This window comes from Nannospalax galili, unplaced genomic scaffold, assembly GCF_000622305.1.
Source record: "Nannospalax galili isolate Female #2095 unplaced genomic scaffold, S.galili_v1.0 scaffold1857, whole genome shotgun sequence".
NCBI lineage: Eukaryota > Metazoa > Chordata > Mammalia > Rodentia > Spalacidae > Nannospalax > Nannospalax galili.
The window spans coordinates 366652-386679 of NW_008338858.1; the positions used below are offsets into that span (position 1 = coordinate 366652).

The 20028-nt window shown below is 51.4% G+C and overlaps 1 protein-coding gene across 1 annotated transcript in view; it reads left to right on the forward strand.

Annotated features, from left to right (window-relative positions):
• Otog (otogelin) overlaps positions 1-12620 on the forward strand; it is a 78888-nt gene extending 66268 nt beyond the window's left edge. The window contains exons 42-56 of the mRNA XM_008833396.1: positions 19-157; positions 1686-1880; positions 2093-2305; positions 2840-2944; positions 3064-3171; positions 3514-3615; positions 3839-3937; positions 4794-4834; positions 6962-7037; positions 7161-7339; positions 8079-8183; positions 8344-8463; positions 10045-10090; positions 12151-12230; positions 12319-12620. Of these exons, the coding sequence (XP_008831618.1) occupies positions 19-157; positions 1686-1880; positions 2093-2305; positions 2840-2944; positions 3064-3171; positions 3514-3615; positions 3839-3937; positions 4794-4834; positions 6962-7037; positions 7161-7339; positions 8079-8183; positions 8344-8463; positions 10045-10090; positions 12151-12230; positions 12319-12519 (1809 nt within the window). The 3' untranslated portion in view covers positions 12520-12620. The remainder of the gene's footprint in view (positions 1-18; positions 158-1685; positions 1881-2092; positions 2306-2839; positions 2945-3063; positions 3172-3513; positions 3616-3838; positions 3938-4793; positions 4835-6961; positions 7038-7160; positions 7340-8078; positions 8184-8343; positions 8464-10044; positions 10091-12150; positions 12231-12318) is intronic.
• Positions 12621-20028: the final 7408 nt, after the last annotated feature.

Sequence of the window (20028 nt, forward strand, 5' to 3'; positions counted from 1 at the left end):
CCAAATGCATTTTCCCAGGTCCCCCCAGAGTTATTTTGTGAGCTGTGGATCCGGGACACCAAGTACGTGCAGCAGCCCTGTGTGGCACTGACCGTGTATGTGGCTATGTGCCATAAATTCCACGTGTGCATTGAATGGCGGGGCTCCGACTACTGCCGTGAGTGCGGGTTGGGCGTCTCCTCCTGTGGAACTGCTGTTCCCATCTCATTAGTGTATGAAGGGGCTCCCAGAGCCAAGTGTAAGTCCATACTTTCCCAAGTTCAGGCATTTCTTCATTCATTGACTATATAAGTTTGTAAATATTTTACATTTGTATTTAAATTTTATATTATACACATTATGTATTTGATATCAGTTAATGAACAAATTGGTTTCTATTCATATTCATGAAAATAAGCAATACTTTATTTTTTATTAATTTGAGTCCTTGCCCTATAAAGTGGGCACAGTGATGACTGTTCCCTCTTAGAGAGTCTTGAGTCAGTAGGAGATAACCTGTGTAGAGTGCCCCACATCTCCTGTCACCTGATTACTGGCCCATAGTTCCCTTGGCTAACCTTTTGTTCATCTTTCTCTTCTGTGGGTCTCTTCATGCTTCCTTGAGGATGGAAATGAGATCTATCTGCCTCTTTGCCTCCATTCCTTTAGTGGTTAGGGAAGGCAGAGGTGGCCTGGGCTGGAGCAGTTTGGTTTCCAGAGAGGCTGGGAATGGTTCCTGGGAAGACCACAACTCTATATGACAGATGAGGAAAAGACAGAATGTACACAGAGTAGTATTTTTCAGTCTGTGGACCATGATGCAGAGGGTATGAAATCAGTTTGGGGAACACAGCAGCAGCATTTTTACATTGCAACAGAATACAAAATATTAGTGTGCATTACACGCGGGAAGATCTTTTGTTTCAGTTCAGCAGCAATTCTCAATCCTAGCTGGTCACACAGGGAACTTCAAAGAGTGTCCATGTTTGGGTCCCCTCAGAGGTTCTCTTGGTGGGGGGATGGGGTCCCAGAAATGGGATTTCCAAGACACCCAATGGATTCTTGCAGGAAGCTTGTGGGCCACTATTGCATATGCTGTGTGTATTGGACCACATCCCCAAATCCACTTTTTACAGTTAAGACAATTGAAAAACACTTGCCCAGAGGTTGGTAAACTTCTTAAAATAGCCAAATAGTGACTACTGAGGCTCTGCAAGCTGTGTGGCCTCTGTCTGAGGACTAAGTTCTATCCCTGTAGTTCAAAACCAGTCATAGACAATATATAAATGAATAGGGCATGGTGGCTGACACCTGTTAATCCCAGCACTTGGGAGGCTGAGCCAGGAGGATTACCATGTGTAATCCTCTGGGGCCAGCTTGGGCTATAGAGTGAAACCCTGTCTCAAAACAAAACTAAAACAAAGAACAAAACAACAACAAAATACACAAAAATGAGCAAGCACATCTGTGTTCTACTAAAACTTTATTCGCAAAGCATACAATAAACAGTATTTGGTCTGTGGACCACTCTTTGTTGCCAAGGAAGGGGGTTCAATGCTAAGACCCTGCCTTAGGCAAGCACTCCTGAGGTGAGAGGATGCTCTGCACCCATCCCCTGTCCCCCTCTGTTCTTACACTGACAGTCCTCAGTGGGGATCCCTGCCTGGATACGGCACTAGGCCTCATGCCTCCCTGTACCCTTGCAGCTTTTCTGTGCTCCAGTGACTCCACTTACCAGGCATGTGTGAAGGCTTGTGAACCCCCTACAACGTGCCAGGATGGGCTACTGGGTCCACTGGATCCAGAGCAGTGCCAGGTACTGGGGGAGGGCTGTGTGTGTTCTGAAGGCACCATTCTGCACCGACGCCGTTCTGCACTCTGCATCCCGGAGGAGAAGTGCGGTAAGTCCCTCTCCTCTTCAAGTGGGGCCCCGGGCCGGGTCTCACATTAGGGCCTCCTTTGCATTCTACTGCATGTGGCTGGGGCCACTTTACATCCTTCCAGTTTTGCCTTGGGGCGGTCCATGTTCTGGGTGGAGAGGTCCTAGCCTGGTACAGTCTGGTCCTGCCTTCCTTCCTTAGTCCCCCTGAACCCCCACGTGCCCTCGCTGCAGCCTGCACTGACAGCACAGGGGTGCCACGGGCACTGGGAGAAACCTGGAACAGCTCCCTCAGCGGCTGCTGCCAGCAGCAGTGTCAAGCCCCAGACACCATCATCTCTGTGGACCTGGACTGCCCTGGTCCCCGGCCTGAGAGCTGCCCGCGCTTTGGAGAGGTGATCCTGCTCCAGCCTACAGAAGATCCCTGCTGCCCAGGGAGTGTCTGTGGTGAGTTCTACTCTTTACTTCTCTGGCCTTCAACTGTAAGACAGGTAGCTGGTTCCACATCACTGGAAAACCTTGACAACTGGGGTAAGGCCTGGAAAAAGTAAAACATCTTTTGGGGTGTTTTCTGGGGGAAGTGGAGAACCAGGTTTGGGGTACAGGAGCTGAGGCGTGGGCTGGTGTGGGTGGGGCTGAAAAGCACAGGGTTGGCTGGCACCTCGGCAGCTTTCTTGTAGGCTCTGTAAATCACTAACACCGCATGCTCTCCCGCAATTTGAGGCTGTTCAGCTAGCTGCTTGTAGCACCCAACTTGGGAACCTTGGCATGCAGATGTTAATATTAACTTGAAGGCAGCCAGTACATGACACATCTAGATGAGTGTCTGTCTCTCTTCTGTCCCATCCTTGTGGGACCTTGAGAGGCAACTTTTCAGGAATGGGAGATGGGGGCGTGTTAGGAGCCCAGGTGTCCTACAGTGATGGAAAGCCGAGAGGACACCTGGCCTCCAGGTGACAAGTCGTGTTGCACTTGGCCCAGTGTGTAACCAGACTCTGTGTGAGGGTCTTGCTCCCACCTGCCGCCCAGGCCACAGTCTCGTCACCCACTTCCAGGAGGACTCCTGCTGCCCCAGCTACAGCTGCGGTGAGAGGTTGGGGCAGGAGATTGAGGGGGTGGACCTGAGAAGCAGGTGGTGAGCTGGAGGTTCTGGCCGGAGACTGGGCAGGGCCTGCTGTCAGCGCTTATATTCTGTTCTTTCCCAGAGTGTGACCCTGCTCTGTGTGAGGCAGAGCTGGTCCCCAGCTGCCGCCAGGACCAGGTTTTGATCGCTGGACGCCTGGGGGACTCCTGTTGTATGTCCTACTTCTGTGGTGGGTAACTGGGGCCTCATGTTGGCCCCTCCTTGTTCCCAGGTCCATAGGTGGCTATAGGAAAGGCTGGGGGTGTTTGTGTGAGAGGCAGAGGGAGGAGGCTGAAAACACCAGCCAGAAAGCAGCGTGGAAAGAAGAGGAAACCCTGCATGTGTTGCCCCTAGGTTACTGAGCCTGAGAAACTGGCATGTTTTCAGGGCCAGGCAGTCTGGGTTCTATTGACAGGGGGAGTCACCTGAGATTCCAAAATGCTGCTTTGGGTAGCTGAAGCGCCCCACCCCATCCCTGAAAACCCTCCACCTCTGTGACTTCTACGACAGTGGTGACCTTCTTCCTCTTCAGGCTGTGGTGAGTGTCCAGATCCCATCCCCGAGTGTCAGGAAGGGGAGGCGCTCACTGTGCACAAGAACACCACAGAGCTCTGCTGCCCTCTGTACCAGTGTGGTGAGTCCCGGACAGCTCACGCAGGGCCACCTGGGAAGGGGCACCAAGGCCTCCTAAAGTAGCTCTGGGAGACTTTTGCCCTGGGGGTATCTGGGTCCACTGTGGGGCATAAGGTGGAGTTGGGAGGTATTCCCACCCAGCCAGTGCCGCATCCTAAGCTTGCACAAGTCTGAGGCAACTGACACTAATTTGTCACCTGTGTCCCCCACTCTGTGCACCCCAGTGTGTGAGAGCTTCCGCTGCCCTCAGGTGCAGTGTGGCATGGGCACTTCCCTGGTAGAGGTATGGAGCCCAGACCGCTGCTGCCCCTACAAGTCCTGTGGTAAGTTCCAGTCAGGTATGGGTGGAGGAAAGGGCCCCCACCACTGACAGCTTCACTGAGATCCCACCCCCCACCCCAGGTCTTGCAGGGAGCTTTCTCCTCCTGCCTCATTCAGTGCTAAGTAACCCGACATCTTTCTCTACAGGATCACAAATGGTTTCCCATTCAAAAAGTCATTCTTGCAACTGCCCGATAGTACACATGATCTGTGTGTTCAGATTCTTTTGAGAGGTAGACAGGACTATCAGTGATCACTAGTGAAAAGCATTGAGCTTTGCATAAGACATTATTTTTAAAAAATTGAGAAACTCGGGGCTGGAGAGATGGTTCAGCAGTTAAGAACACTGGTTGTTCTTGCAGAAGACCCAGGTTCAAATCCCAGCACCCACATGGCAGCTAACAACTGTAACTCCAGTCCCAGGGGATCCGTCAGCCTCTTCTGACCTCCACGGGCATTGCACGACACGGGTGCACTTACCTACATGCAGGCGATACACACATACACACAAAATGAAAATAATAAATACAATAATTTTTTAAAGTTGAGAAACTCTATTTGCCCTTGGCATCATGACACCTTTCTAGGGTGAGGGATGAACCTGAGGGATGGAGGGAAACCTGTGAGCCATCTCCATCTGCCTGCTTAACCTCATTTAACACCCAGTGAGGAGCAGGAAAGCCGTGGCCCCCATATGGGGATGAAGGGAAGCTGAGATTTTGCTGCCCATCTAGCTCCCTGGGCTGTGCTGGGCTAGGCTGGAGCTGTGCTATAAGAGGGGCTGGTCTGCAGTGAAAGGACTCCCCAGGGGACTTTGCACCCTTGGTGAGGTAGGTTCTGGCCTCTCCTGTTTTTCAGAGTGTGACTGTGACTCAATCCCAGTGCCCAGATGTCATCTGGTATGGAGACCCTGACCCTTTCTACCCTTGATGATCTACTCTTTACCTTTCCTCTCTTCTTTCCCTCCCCTGGAGACTCTTCCTTTAATCTATGCAAAGAGCCTTGGGTTTTGATCAACATATGTGTCCCAAGCTCTGCTCCTGGCTTTCTGGGCACTGCATCTCCTTTATGAAGAATGGGCTTCATCACACCTCAGAGTTGTGCTGAAAAATAAGTACACTGATCCTGCAGATGGTGGTGGTGATGGTGGAGGTGGTGAAGAAGATGGTAGGGATGGTGAAGATGATGAAGGTGGTTATGATAGTGATGAAGAAGATGATGATGGTGATGGTGGGGAAGATGGACAGTGGTAAAAATGGTGATAGTGGGGAAGATGGTGGTGGTGATGATGAAGATGGTGATGGTGCGGAAGATGGTGATGGTGGTGAGGAAGATGGTGATGGGGAAGATGGTGATGGTGATGATGAAGATGGTGATAGTGATGAAGATGGTGATGGTGAGGAAGATGGTGATGGTGATGAAGATGGTGATGGTGAGGAAGATGATGATGGTGATGAAGATGGTGATGGTGGGGAAGATGGTGATGGTGGTGATGAAGATGGTGATGGTGATGAAGATGGTGATGGTGATGAAGATGGTGATGGTGATGAAGATGGTGATGGTGGTGATGAAGATGGTGATGGTGATGAAGATGGTGATGAAGATGGTGATGGTGGGGAAGATGGTGATAGTGATGAAGATGGTGATGGTGGGGAAGATGGTGATAGTGATGAAGATGGTGATGGTGGGGAAGATGGTGATAGTGATGAAGATGGTGATGGTGGGGAAGATGGTGATAGTGATGAAGATGGTGATGGTGGGGAAGATGGTGATAGTGATGAAGATGGTGATGGTGGGGAAGATGGTGATAGTGATGAAGATGGTGATGGTGGGGAAGATGGTGATAGTGATGAAGATGGTGATGGTGGGGAAGATGGTGATAGTGATGAAGATGGTGATGGTGGGGAAGATGGTGATAGTGATGAAGATGGTGATGGTGGGGAAGATGGTGATAGTGATGAAGATGGTGATGGTGGGGAAGATGGTGATGGTGATGAAGATGACGATGGTGATGATGAAGATGGTGATGGTGGGGAAGAGGGCAATAGTGATAAGTATAGTGATGAACATGGTGATGATGATGATAGTGATGGTCACATGGTAATGGTGGTGAACATGGTAATAATGGTGGGAAAGATGGTGATGGTGGTGAAGGTGTTAATGGTAGGGAAGATGGTGATGATGGTGAAGATGATTGATGATGATGGTGAAGATGGTGATGGTGGTGAAGGTGTTGATGGTAGTGAAGATGGTGATGATGGTGGCTGGCCTTGAACTCACAGAGATCTGCCTGCCTCTGCCTCCCAAGTGTTGCAATTAAAGGCATATACCACCATGTCCAGCAATTTTATTTTTATTTTATATGAATGAGTGTTTTTCCTGCATGTATGTAAGTGCACCATGTGTATGCAATGCCCGTGGAGGCCAGAAGAGGGCATCAGTTCCCCTGAAACTTCATTTTATTTTTTATAACAACCCCAAGAGATGATTCTGTGATGGTCTCAAAATACGTAAACAAGGGAGCTGAGATAAAGGTCATGAAGCTTGTAAATCACAGAGCCAGAACTGGAATCCAGAGCTCTGATTCCAGGGAGAGTATACCCTTAACCTCCATACTGCATGGCTGTGTGTGTGTGTGTGTGTGTGTGTGTGTGTGTGTGTGTAAATGCTTGAAAATGTAAAGTGATGGACATTGTTTCTGGATTATATATTCCTCATCTTGCTCTAGCGCATATTTCTTGTTCTGTCCCTCATCCCTTCTTCTTTTTCCTGAAACTGATAAAGAAAGCTGGGAAGTAGGTAAGGTGTGAGCCAAGCAGGGCTCTGTGCCAGCAGCTGAGCATGGTCCCTGCTGAGGGGAGGAGCCTGGGGAGTGGAGAGAGTAATTGAGTTTCCAGGATGCCCAGGGTCCCCAGATACACCAACTCCCTCCTGCCCACTGCACACAGAGGGTACGGGTAACAGACTGTTCATCGGGGTGGGGCTGGGCCCCTACTCCTGGTGCTAACCACCCCTGTCTCCCCCAGTGGGAGAAGTCCCAGCTGGACGAGGACTTCATGCACAGCGTGGAGAACATGTGTGGCTGCGCCAAGTACAAGTGTGGTGAGTGGAAAAGGGGAGGCAATGGGGAGAGCCAGGGCGGGGGAACCTCAGGTGAGCCAGCTGGGTGAGGCTAGGGTATGTGGCTGAGCTCTCCAGGATCATTCCTCCTGTCCACCCACCCAGTGAAGGCCCCTGTGTGCCTGAGCCGAGAGCTGGGCGTGATGCAGCCAGGGCAGACAGTGGTGGAGCTGTCCGTGGATGGCGTGTGCCACACCTCTCGTTGCACGGACGTGTTGGACCCCCTCACCAGCTTCTACCAGATCAACATCACCTCTGTGCTTTGTGACGTGCACTGTGAGGCGGTAGGGGCAGTACAGAGGGCATGGGAACAGGAGGGTGGCCTGATCCCCCATAGGTTTCTGTCTGCCTGGCGAGTGGGCATCAGAGTGGCCTTCAGAGACCTCTGTAGAAAGGGGCCCAGCTAGGAGAGGCCGGGAGGGGAATGGCCGAGCAAAGGGACAGAGCAGAGGCCTGGGAAGGTAGGAGTGTGGCAGGGGGGACACACATTTATTAAGTGTGTGAATGCTGGGCACTTTCCCTGTGCTTTGGATGCTTATGTGTGTGTTACTACCATGTGTCAGGTTCTATAGATGAGGTACCCATGGCAGAGCCTGGTTTCTACAAAGGGCTAAATAACTATTACTTCAATAAAAAGCATTAGAATTATATCCATCTTTCAATGGAAAAAGTGAAATTAGGGAGGTTGAATTGCTTATAAGTCCCACAGGAACTGGGATTCAAATTGGGGTCTGTATGGAACTCCAAATGGCACAGTGATGACCACAGTGCCAAGTGTGGGAGGGAGGAGGTACCTTGCTCCCTGGGGCTGGAGCTGAACCTGACATTAATGGAGCTTCCAGCAGAGACCAGGGTGATATGCCTGCCTGACCAAGAGAGAGGGAGGCTGGGACGTTCCCTTCCTGAGCACCTACAGGGACCCTCCTCAGGGCCTGGGCTTCCTCAGAGACAGGCAGACAGTAAATAGACATAGGGTGCAGATGGGCACAAGGGTGATGCCACTCACCCTGCTTTGGCTGTCAGAACCAGGAGTACGAGCACCCTCGGGATCTGGCGGCCTGCTGTGGCTCCTGCAGGAATGTGTCCTGCCTATTCACCTTTCCCAATGGCACCACCTCCCTGTTCATGGTAAGCAGCCCCTGAGCCCACATGGGAAGGGAGTCCTAGAAAGGAACAGGGTCCTCTCTAGACCTCAGACCAGGGCTCAGTATAGATGGGCTGTGCATGTTCTCAGGCCATGCTGTCCAACTGACCAGGAGCCCCCACTGCCCACCTCTGTACTCTCCAGCCTGGAGCATCCTGGATCGCAGACTGTGCCCGCCACCACTGCGGCAGCACTCCCCTGGGTGCAGTACTTGTCCGCTCACCCATCAGCTGTCCCCCGCTCAACGAGACAGAGTGTGTCAAGGTCAGTGCTTCCTCCCTCTACAGCCAGCCTCGGGCCTGGGCATCGCAGTTTCACTAGTTGGAGGAGCAGGACCAGAGTCCTGTGTGTTGCAGCCTGTGTCTGTACTGCACCCCAAATTCACGTCTATTTATGTTGTTGGATCCACTTCACAACGGACACCTGCACACATCATGTGACTACATACCAAGGCATGCAAACACACTGTCACCTGTTCCAGGACCCATCACAGATCATTGGCCACTCATACTCCATAGAGACGTTAATACACTCAGCATGCCATTGTACACACCACACACTGACACACCCCAAAGCCATCAGATAAGCACACTCTTGCACACACACGTACCGTGCAGGTGCATAGTTTAGTCCTGTGATAGGATTACAGCTCTCCAGCCTGGTATAGATGGCTGTCTTTATGGATACAGCTCAAAGCAAAGGATTCCTAGGGGACTGGGGGATTATAGTTGAACTGATGAGGCTGCTAAGATTAATGGATATGTGAAGATTTCTGCATCTTTTTTAGATTACAAACACACAAAGCTAGAGATGTAGCTCAGTTGGTTGCTTAACATGCAGGAAGCCCTGGGTTCACTCTCCAGCACCACCTAAAACTGGGCGTAGTGGTCCATGGCTGTAATCCCAACACTTGGGAAGTAGAGCAGGCAGATCAGAAGTTCAAGGTCAGCCTCCGCTATATAGCAAGTTCAAGGTCAGCCTGGGTTACTTGAGACTTTGTCTCAAATAACACACACACACACACACACACACACACACACACACACATACACACACACACACACACACACATACACACACACACACACACACACACACACACACACACACATGATCATACCCTCACACACATAGACTGACACCCCACCCACTCCCTAACACAGTTATTTGCAAAGAACTGTTCAAATCATTTTTTTTTACCTGTGGTGTAATGGAGGAGGAGGTCTGCGAGGGTACTTAGTTCCATTTCAGAGATGGAATCTAAACCCAAGAAAGAGGGAAGACTTATCTGTCTGAGGTACAGCTCAGGCCACTGACCCAAGTAGGTCATCCCTGCACTCCTCCAGCCCTGATCCTCTGATCTCCCCAAATCTTCCTCTTTCCTATAGAGGAGTCTGAGGGGAGCTGCCACAGGAAAGCAGCGCCTCAACCCCTGGGCCTGCCCCATCCTCACCCAGGCTCCAACCTTGCCTGGGCTTTAGGGAGCCCTGTACCAGCTGTTCAGCAGTCAGGTTGGCACCTCTGGCCTGCTTGTTCCTGCCCAGAGTCTAGAGTTCCTGCCTTGGGGCATCGTGGAAGAAACAGTCTCTTAGACTCTATTTATTATTTAGTTAGTTTTTGAGATGGGGTCTTGCTTGGTAGCCCTGGGTGACCCAGAATTCATTACATAGACCAGGCTGGCCTAGAACTTGTGGATCACCTCCTACTTCTGCTTCCTAAGTATTGGGATTATAGACATATGACACTATGCTGGGTTCTCTGAGACTGTTTTTGCCTATCACTGAGCTCTTGGCTCCTGGCCTGGAAAAGAAGTCCTCCCACCCACTCTCCCTTCTCTCCCTCTAGGTCGGGGGCTCTGTAGTACCATCCCTGGAAGGATGCTGCAGGACATGTGAGTGGGTGTGGTGAAGACCCAGGGGTCAGGGGTGGGAGGACAAGATGACCAAAGAGCCATGTTCTCAGCCTGGCACCTATGATGTCAGCTCTTTAGGGTGAGTAGAGGAGTGGGTGACCTGACATGAGGCCCACGCCATGGGCACAAACAGGCAGGTGGCCAGAGGCCACATGTTCATGAGTTCTGTCCCAATACAAGGCCTCTGCTTCTCACTGGAAATAAAGGACTGTAGACACTCCCAGTCATCCTGCCTCCTTCTGTCCATAAGGCCTCCAGCCCACATGTTCCCCATGTTGATTCTTCGATGGAGACCTGGCCTGTCACAGAGAGCTCTGTACTCACACTTGGCTCCTGGACCCTGAGCACCAGAATCAACCACATATGGGTGAACAGACCAATAAGGCTCGTGACCTTTGTCCACATGCTGATCCTCCTTGTACGGATGCTCAGACCCTGTCCACGGAGAACTACAGAATTTCAGCCCCTTTATGTCAGTATTACCTACTGTAAGCTTGGCTCTAGACCATAGTGGCTGACCCACAATCTCAGGCTCCCTGAATGTCTGTGTGCCTCCATGTGACCTGAGGCCTATGTCCCTCTCAGTTTTCTGAGGACCATGTTTTCCATGGTCCCTGTCAGCCTTACCTCCATGCATTAGTGTCCACTGCCCCTCAGGTACTTCCCTTTGAAGCCCACAGGACTGGAGGCAGGCAGCTGCATGGCTGTTTCCAACATGCCCCTTCTGTTAGGTAGATGAGGAGGCCCCATGCCTCTAGCAAAGGCTCTTTGGCCCAGAGTGCATGCTGGGTAATAAGCCATATCCCCTTGGCTTGCGCAGCTCCCACTCACCTGGTACCTCCCCATGTCTAAGGCCACCACGCTTTCTCCTGCTGGAGGGACACACAGCTAGTCTCAGGGTTGCAGCCAGGACAGCCCTTGGTTGGCCTGCCTCTCTGAGCTGAGTCTCAGAGGTTGAAAGAAAAGCTTCTCCCCAGCAGATTTCTGGTGGGTTCCCTGGGCTTGCAGAGAACCAGTTGTAGTGCATCCAGCAACTAGTTGATGAGTGCCAACTGTGTATCAGTCACTGGCCCAGGAGCTGCGGGCACCACATGAAGAAGGCCTCTGTAGCCTGCATTTTAGGGATGACGGAAGGAGAAGTGCAGTAGACAACAGGATGGACTTTGAGTCATAAATCAGTACTGAAATGTGAAAGTGAATATTTAGAAGGAGAAAAGAGCTTGCAGTGCAGTGTGGAAGGCCCCTGAAGAGGAAGGCCCCTAGGTTGACAAGCTTACGATTCATCAGCATGATTATAAACGTGCCTCTGATAGGGTAGTCATTGTGCCTTGGACAGAAGGAAGCCAAGGGAGGGGTTGGCGGGATGGAGGAAAGGGACTACAATTTCAAGAAGGAGGAGTCCAAAAAGGCTTCTGTGGGAGTGGGACGACATCGGGACAAGCGGCTCAAGGAGCTAAAACAAAAATGAACACGTGAGCAAATGGTTGTCTGTGAGAGATGTGGGCCAGGAAACCCTCTTCTCCCGAGTCTCCTCCTACGTTGTCAGTCTCTATCGCCTGCCCCTGTTGGATGGATATGAAATCCCTGTGGAATTTGCTATGCGGAGCATCCTGCTGGGGCCCAAGCCTTCCATTCACCCAGGAAACTGCAGCATCTTACTGCTTGATGCCCTCAGAGTAGGAACAATGAAGCTCAGAGAGGGGGTGAAACTGTGCCCAGGGCTCCCAGCAGGGGTGAGAGCTAGGTGTTGGGACTTGGGTAGGATGGTAGTCCCATCCAGCGGACCCAGGCATTGTTCCTGTCTCACTGGTTCCTCTTCTCATTGCCTTCCCTGACTCCACCTCCTTCCCTAACTCCACCTCCTTCTACGTTACTGGGTTAAAAAGTTTTGACCCAGGGCCGGTGGGGCAGGGGGAGGACTTTAATGTGGTAGCACCAACCTGAGCATGACACTAACCACCCCAGGCTGACTCATCCTAATGCCAATCTGCGGCACAGCTATTTTGCCTTCCCATCTTCCCCCCCCCACCCGCCCCCAGGTAAGGAGGATGGGCGCTCCTGCAAGAAGGTGACCATCCGCATGACCATCCGCAAGAACGACTGTAGGAGCAACACTCCTGTGCGTGATGGGATGGACGAGGATGGGGGTGGAGGGGAACCGGGACCAGACACTCCCCAGGCTGTCTCACTGACCTGCTTGTCCCCAGGTGAACCTGGTATCCTGTGATGGAAGGTGCCCATCCGCCAGCATCTACAACCACAACATCAACACCTATGCCCGCTTCTGCAAGTGCTGCCGTGAGGTGGGGCTGCAGCGTCGCTCTGTGCAGCTCTTCTGTGCCACCAATGCCACCTGGGTGCCCTACACAGTGCAGGAGCCCACGGACTGTGCCTGCCAGTGGTCCTGAGGCTTGGGCACCAGGGCTGGCTGGGCCGCCCTGACCTCCTCATGTTCTGCTTCCAGCTGGCCTAGGTGACTAAGGGGAGAGGAATTAAAGGCATGAAGGATGGTTCGTGCTGAGTGTGGAATGGTGAGCAGAGGGTCCATGAGGGATCAGAACAGCCCCATTTGTCCATCCTGACTCTCTCTGGGCCCCCTCATGTGCACACAGGAAAGTGCCATAGCTCAGGGTTTCTGGAACTCAACTCTGTACTTGTCTTGAGATCAGAAAGGGGCTACAGATAGTGCAGCAACCCCTTTACAACTACACCTCTGGCCAGGGTTCCTTGGTGGAAGGGCTGAGAGCTTTCCTGACACACTGCAACCACCGCAGACTCTGGTCCTGGCGCAGGGTTACGATGGAGTAGCCTGCTTCTTTCTTAACCTTTTTAACCATAGGAGAAGCAGACACAGTAAAAGGAAAAAGAAAAATTTTTAATATTCAGGTCTGTGTCAAGCAGCCTAGGACTCCCCAAAGCCAAGAGGGTGGACTCAGGGCCACAGGGCCTCCCTTGGAGATCTATGAGGCTATGTCCACAGAGTGAGTGACCTCCATGACCTTCAAGTCTCCTCTCTCCCCAGAGGGTGCCCTGATATCCCAGTATTTACAAGAGCAGGCCCAGGCCTGTACTTTGTGCATTGGCTGCCCCAGCATCCTTGAGTGTGTCACCAAACCAAAGTGTCCTCCTTAAAGCCAGGGCCAGAGCTCCTGTCCACACGTACTCTGCAGGCCCCTGCCTCCTGTACTCTTTTATGCTATTGGGTCCAAAGGTCTGATGTTGTTCCAGGCCAAGCACTGCCCTGATGCCCCTGTGGGGTGAAGGGAATGTGTCAAGATGATCCGCATAGCTGCTTTGCTTCTGTAACATGTTCTGTTCACGGATCAATAAACCACAAGATGACGCCCAAGCATTCTGAGGGTTCTGGGTTTGATTTGAATGCAGAAGAGCATCAGCTGTAGGAAAGGACTTGCCCTTAGAGCCGGAGGTCTTCCTGACTGCTCCTGCCTCACCGGGGTCCAGGATCATGCCCCACTCAGGACAAGTTATTCATAAGTGCCTGCTGGCTGGGGTCAAATTTATCAGGGACTAGTTTCTAGAGGATGGGGGGAGGGAGGAGAGTATGAGGATGCTGGGAGCTGGGGAGCTGGTCCCCAAGTGAGGGTTTGAGGAGCGATCTTGGCTCTGTGGGTCAGGCATAGATGCTCTGACAGAGCGTGTGAACAGGGCAGAGCCCAAGCAAGGTTTGATGAGGACCTTCCTGTTTGTGTCTATTTTCCTGTTGTTCTCCCAAGGAGCTCAGTAAGTTTTTTGCAGCAGCATCCCTAACTGGGCTAAGGGTCAGGAGACTCCAGTAATGGGCACTTAGTGACTGTTCAACTTGAAAGCACAGCTAACACACCTAAGGAGGAAGAGGGAGGGTGCTTTGCTAGGTTGTTGTGCGAGAGAAGAGAAGGGCCAGGAAAGCACCCCTAGGACCTCAGTCAGTGTGTAGGATACAAGAGTTCACATGCACACATACCCCAGGGAGGGAACGGAGCACACTTCTTTGTCACTTGTACATGCTTAGCCAGAAGCCTTGGATTTTAATTTACAAGTGTTTTTTATCCTAGTAGTATATCTCTCTGAAACCTTTCCTAATGGAAAAATATCCGCAGCCTCTTATGCAGTACATACTTTAGATAAGCAACAAAGAAGAAATCTGGATAGAAATCAATCAACACTTTGATTGGTTGATTATGAAGTTATAACTCCTTTAGCTTGTGAGACGCAGCTAAAGCAATGTCTAGATGACATTTATAGACTTAGCTTCCCATTACAACCAGCGGTGGTGGGGCAGGGCTTCCAAACGTCCCTGGTATTGATGATAATTGATAGTGTGCGGCCTACCCTTTACTTAGGCCCAGCACTATCTCTAGAGCATATACCAACAGCCAAAGTTTCAAACCCTGATCTCAACACATTATCTCTAAAAACAACTGACTCGAAAACTATACGGCAAGATGTTTGCATTTAGGCATAGGGTGGTTCTTCAGTCATTAGACTCCAAGTCTTCCCGGCTGTCCCTCACCTCAGTGCCTCATCCACTTTTATGTCTGGGTCTGAGGAGGCAGCTTTTAGCCTGGCCATCTCTAGTCAGAGGCTGTGCAGACAGACAGAGGCAGAAGTAATCAAGCCCTATACATCAGCTTGCCCTAAATGTCTTCCTGGGTCTTAGATTAGGAAGGCTGCCCCTGGCTTACAGACACCTGTTCTTTATACATGGTTGGTCCCCAGTAACCCAGCTTTAGGAGCCTGGCCCTCCCTGGCTCCAGGAGGCAGCAGTTCTGAGCCACCCTGCCCCACCCTTGCTGTGCGCTCACACTCCATTGCCGGAACTGTGGTGTGCCTGGTTGTCCTTCCCCTACATCACCCCCACTCGCACCCAGACACCCCCCACCCTGTTCTTCTCCCCAATCTTTCAACCCAAACTCTCAGAGCTGCTCCCAGGTCACTCCCAAGGAGAACGACTATTTCAGACTAAAACACCAGTGAAAGACAGACAAGAGGGGATCACCAGGCCTGCCATGCACTGTGGGGAAAGACGGGAGGACTCACCAATTCCATCCTCTACTGTAGTAGGGCAGTGAGGACTCACCAGCCCTGCCCCACATGATGGGAAAGGTGAGGACTCACTAGTCCTGCTCTGCACTGTGGGGAAAGACAGGAGGACTCACCAATTCTGTCCTACAATGTGGGGAAGACAGGAGGACTCACCAATTCTGTCCTACAATGTGGGGAAGACAGGAGGACTCACCAATTCTGTCCTACAATGTGGGGAAGACAGGAGGCAGAGAAGTCTTAGAACCATAACCAGCATTGCCCAGTTGCCCTCCAAAAGCCAGTGCCAGCAATATTGATATGAGCCTTTACACTTAGAAAGTTGACTCAAATTACAAATCTTTTTGACAAGTCATAATACATTTAGGCAGTTACTGCAGACCGTCATGTCATGGCCCTCCAAAGATGCCCACAACTAATCCCTGGAAGTTGTGATGATGTCACCTTCCATGGCGGAAGGGACTTCAGATGTGATTGGGTTAAGGATCTCAAGATGAGGAGATTATTTTGGGTTACCTAGCTGGGTCCTTATAGAAGTGGGAAGGAAGGTCAGAGTCAGAGAGAGGAGATCTGATAACAGCAGAGGGTAGAGTGAAGCTCTTTGAGGCTACAGAAAGCAGCTACTGCCCCAGAGATCCAGGAAACTTCTAGAAGATGGAATTCAAGAAGTGGCTTCTAGGCTGGAGATGGCTCAGTCAGTAAAGTGCTTGCTGCACAAGCATGAGGACCTGAGTTCAATCCCTGAACCCACTTTAAAAAGCTGGGCATGGTGGGGTATGTTTGTAACCCAGCACCAAAAAGGCAGAGACAGGTAGATCCCTGGGATTCACTGGCCGGCCAGCCTAGCCTAATCAGAGAGCAAACTCGTAAAGCATTTAAAGAAAAAATCCATACAAAGAAAGCCAGGCCAGGATGCTGACTGTAGCACTGTTCTAAAGTTTTAAAATAGACAGCACTAGATTCCTATCTAAAGGGAACGGCTAAATAAGCCGGTACAGCCACACTATAGAATATTAGGCAGCCCTGGGGCATACTGACATGTTCAGCTCTTGATGTTACACAAAAAAGGGAAATTATGGATCCACCTGCCTCCTTTAGCCTGCATGTCAGATACATACATTCTCACATTGATCTCATGCCTTTGAAGGGTTTTCATGACTGAACAGGGCTCTTCCTGGCTCTTCGAGCCAACTGGACCAATGGCAACTTAGGTCCTAAAATAGCTCTGTAGGTTCTGAGGATCCCAAGCGCTGTCAGTCTGCAAAAGAGGATGCATAGACCAGACTAGCCTCAAGCTCTGAGGACATCTGTTTCATCTCCCCCACCTCTCAGGTTCATTCCAGTCTATGTACAGGACATAAAATCCATTACACACCAGGGAGCCACACATCCCACAGGTAGGTAAACAAGGCTACCACCAACCTGGCCACTTGCTTGGAGGGTTTTTGGCCAAGCAGGGTGGCTGCCCAGTGGGCAAACCCCTGTGACGTCTTTGCAAACACGAGGGGCTTTGAGCTGCAGAACCATCCCATTCTCCGTGGTGCAGTCTCAAGTTCCCGCCCTGATTTTCTGGGCTTAGTCTTCTTCCTGTGGAAATCAATAAGGACATTGTGATGGAATGATTCACGTTCAAGGTCAGGCCGAAGCAAATTGGAGGCGACATGCTGATTTTAGTGCCCTCACTGAGAGGGGAGCCAGTCCTGTGTACAGACCCCTTAACCCTTTCCTTGCCACAGCCATCACCTCTACCAGCTCCAGGCTGACTTCCCCAAGGCTTTTGCACCCACATATGGCCCTGCCTGTTGCATTTCTCCAAGGTTCAGACCGCTCAGGGTCTTGAGGTTTTGGTGGTATGGAGACAACAGATAGCAAATTCAGGAATGACTTCAAATTGAAAGTCAAAGGCTGCATGTATGATTTTATCCTTCCGTTGTATCCCTGGGACTCTCCCTTTTGCAAAGCTTTTGGATCTTAAGTCTCTTTTCCAAGTTCCAGGCTCCCGATCCCTGCTTTCCCACGTGGAAGCATGAAGGAGATGAGAAACTAAATCCTCTACACGCATGCATGCACACGTGCATATACACAGTAAGCCATGTCTTTTCTTTGGCTCAAATATAATGGAAATTAATTTTTCCCTCCTATTTAAAAAAAAAGCCAAAATAAATAGTTCTGAGTAACTACAACCTTATGTCCAGAACGATCTATAAACCCTGGGTCCTCTGGCAGGTCCTGTGGTGGCCGTTCCCCTTTCCACCAGGCCTCTGCAGGAGCTGGCCCTTCCTTCCATTCTCACCTCACTGGCCTGAACAGAAGCATGTGGTCACACCTAACTGCAAGGGAGGCTGGGAGATGTAGTCCGTCTGCATACTCGGGAGAGGAAGGCTGGTGGATGGAGTCTTTTTCAAGGAAGAAAGAAGCAGAGATAGTGAAGAGAAGGATCCTGAGAAGTCTGAGGGCAGAGAAGAGTCAGGGAATGTGATCAAGGGAAGGTTTATTTGATTCTTTGAGGAAGACAGTGATTTGAAAGGAGATAGAGTTAAGATAGGACACAGGGAGAGAAATCCAGAGCCACAGCGGCTCCGTACTGCTGTGAGGAAGGACTGTGCTGGCTCCAGGTACCTCTGACTGAGTAGACATGGCCCTGGATCGTTGCTGATTTGTGTCCCCCGGCACATAACACAGAGGTCACTGAAAAATGAGTCTGAGCATGCCTTGTAAGCCTGAAGGTGAGAAGCCCGGACAGCAAAGAGTTAAAGGATGCTGGGGTGGGCAGAACTGAGGAGCCAGGTGCCCCCCAACACACTGTGGCGGTGCCAGTTAATCCCCTGCAACAGGCAGGAGGCCTGCACAGCTGTCTCTTCCAAGCTGGAATTGCAGCCTCCCCCAGCTGCCCCCGGCCCCTTGCCCAGCGATTCGGACTGCCCAGGGATTGGGTGAAAGAGAGCAGCACTGGGTAGTCAGTGTGGTGGGGAACTGGGCCAGCCTTAGCACCCTTGGAAAGCCTGTTTTCTAGAGATAAGCTACTCTCAAGGCTGCTACTCATCCCTCATTTGCATGAGCCCCTCACCTCCCTCTGGCCAGAGCCTAACCAGACCTGAGCTCTGCCCCTCCTTCTGCCCACCTCAGGTTTCCCTGCCTCTAAACCTTTGCTTCACCTGGAATGATTTCTTCCTTCCTCTCCCTAGTCAGTCCCCTCCTGTCCTTCAGCGCAGCTACGCGACCCCAGCCCACAGGCTCCTTCCCTTTGGCCTCTACCACCCCACCCACCATCACACAGCCCTAGATTCTGGCCTGTCTGGGGTTTGCTTGCCAGCCTGTGTCCATGCCGTATGCAGGAGGGGGTGGCCTCAACAGTCTCTTATTCATGTACCCACATCGGCACTCACAATAGAAGGTAAGGTCCAGAGAGGGTAAGCAGTATGCTCAGCTGGAGAGTAGAGGACTCGGATGGAGTCCACACTTGTTACTTCAGACCACATGTTTAGACTTTCATTCTCAGCCAGGAAAGAGAGTGAGGGACTTGATGGGGCTGGTGCTGCAGGTCCCCTCCTCTGGGAGGCTGAAGGGAGCAGTGGAACCAGAATTCTGGTTTCTCTTTGGACAGTTAGAAGCTGTAGGATATTGACAGCCTCCAAGCCTCCATCCTCATGGTGAAGAGGAGTGACAGGTTCTGCATCCCAGCACTGGCATGAGGGTCAAGTGAGATCATAGATGGGAAACCGCCAGGCAACTGCAGAGGCCATGCCCATATGTGAAGCTGCTCAGAGAGCCAGGGGATCCCAGCCCAACCAGGACAAGAGGAAAGCAAGAGCAAAGGGCCTGGTAGCCCTTGCTCACCCTCATCCAGCAGGCCCAGAACTCACCCCTATTGTCTGCTGTGTGTCCAAGTCAGCTGGGCTGCCTCGGTTCCACCAGTGATGCCTTCACTGGCTAGAGATAGAGCTGAGTGGGAGCAGCAAAGGAGACTGGGTTGTAAAGTCAGGGTGCGACTCCAAACAGTTGTGTGATTTGTTCAAGACTCAGCTTCTTCATGTCCCTGGTCGATAGATGGCGTTGAATGAATGGAGTTGTTGGCCACTGTCCAAGAGTCGGAAAGGTTGTCCCTTTTATAAAGCGTTCATTTATTTGGTGTGTGTGTGTGCACGCGTGTGTGTGTGCACACGTGTATGTGTACCACAGCAGTCATGTGGTGTGTGTGTGCACGCGTGTGTGCGTGTGTGTGCATGTGTGTGTGCGTGTGTGTGTGTGTGTGTGTGTGTGTGTGTGTGTACCACAGCAGTCGTGTGGAAGACAGAGGACAACTTGCAGAAATACGGTCTCCTGTGGTCTCTCCTTCCACCACATGGGTTCCAGGACTGAACTCGGGTTGTCAGTCTTGGCAGCAGACTCCTTTACCCAGTGAGTGCCACATTTTCAGGAGTGGGAAGCTAATCCCAGCTGAGACAGTGACTAAGATCTCACTACACTGAACCACAGCAGATTCCAGATGGGTCCTATGCCTCCACCATGGATTCTTCCTCCATCCAGGGCAGCCTCTCTCCTCTGACAACACAGCCTCTACTGTCTGCATCAACCATGGAGCTCCCAAGAACCCTGTTTCCTCCTAAGACAGGGAGCTCCCCAGGTAGGACTGCAGCCACCTGCTTCTGCCCGAGGCTTCTGCCAATTCATATTATAAGGCTGGGTCCTTTGCTATGTGTGCACCCAACCAGGGAACCTGGTTCCTTGAGGGGCTTCCTAGAACTTGGTTCAGCAGGGCGACATCAACTCCCAAGATGAAATGGAGAGAAGGGAAGAGAAGGAAGGGTTAAAGGCTCAGCAGCTGGAGTGGGTAGCCTGCAGACAAGCCCAGGACTGGGAGGCCTGCACCATTCCAT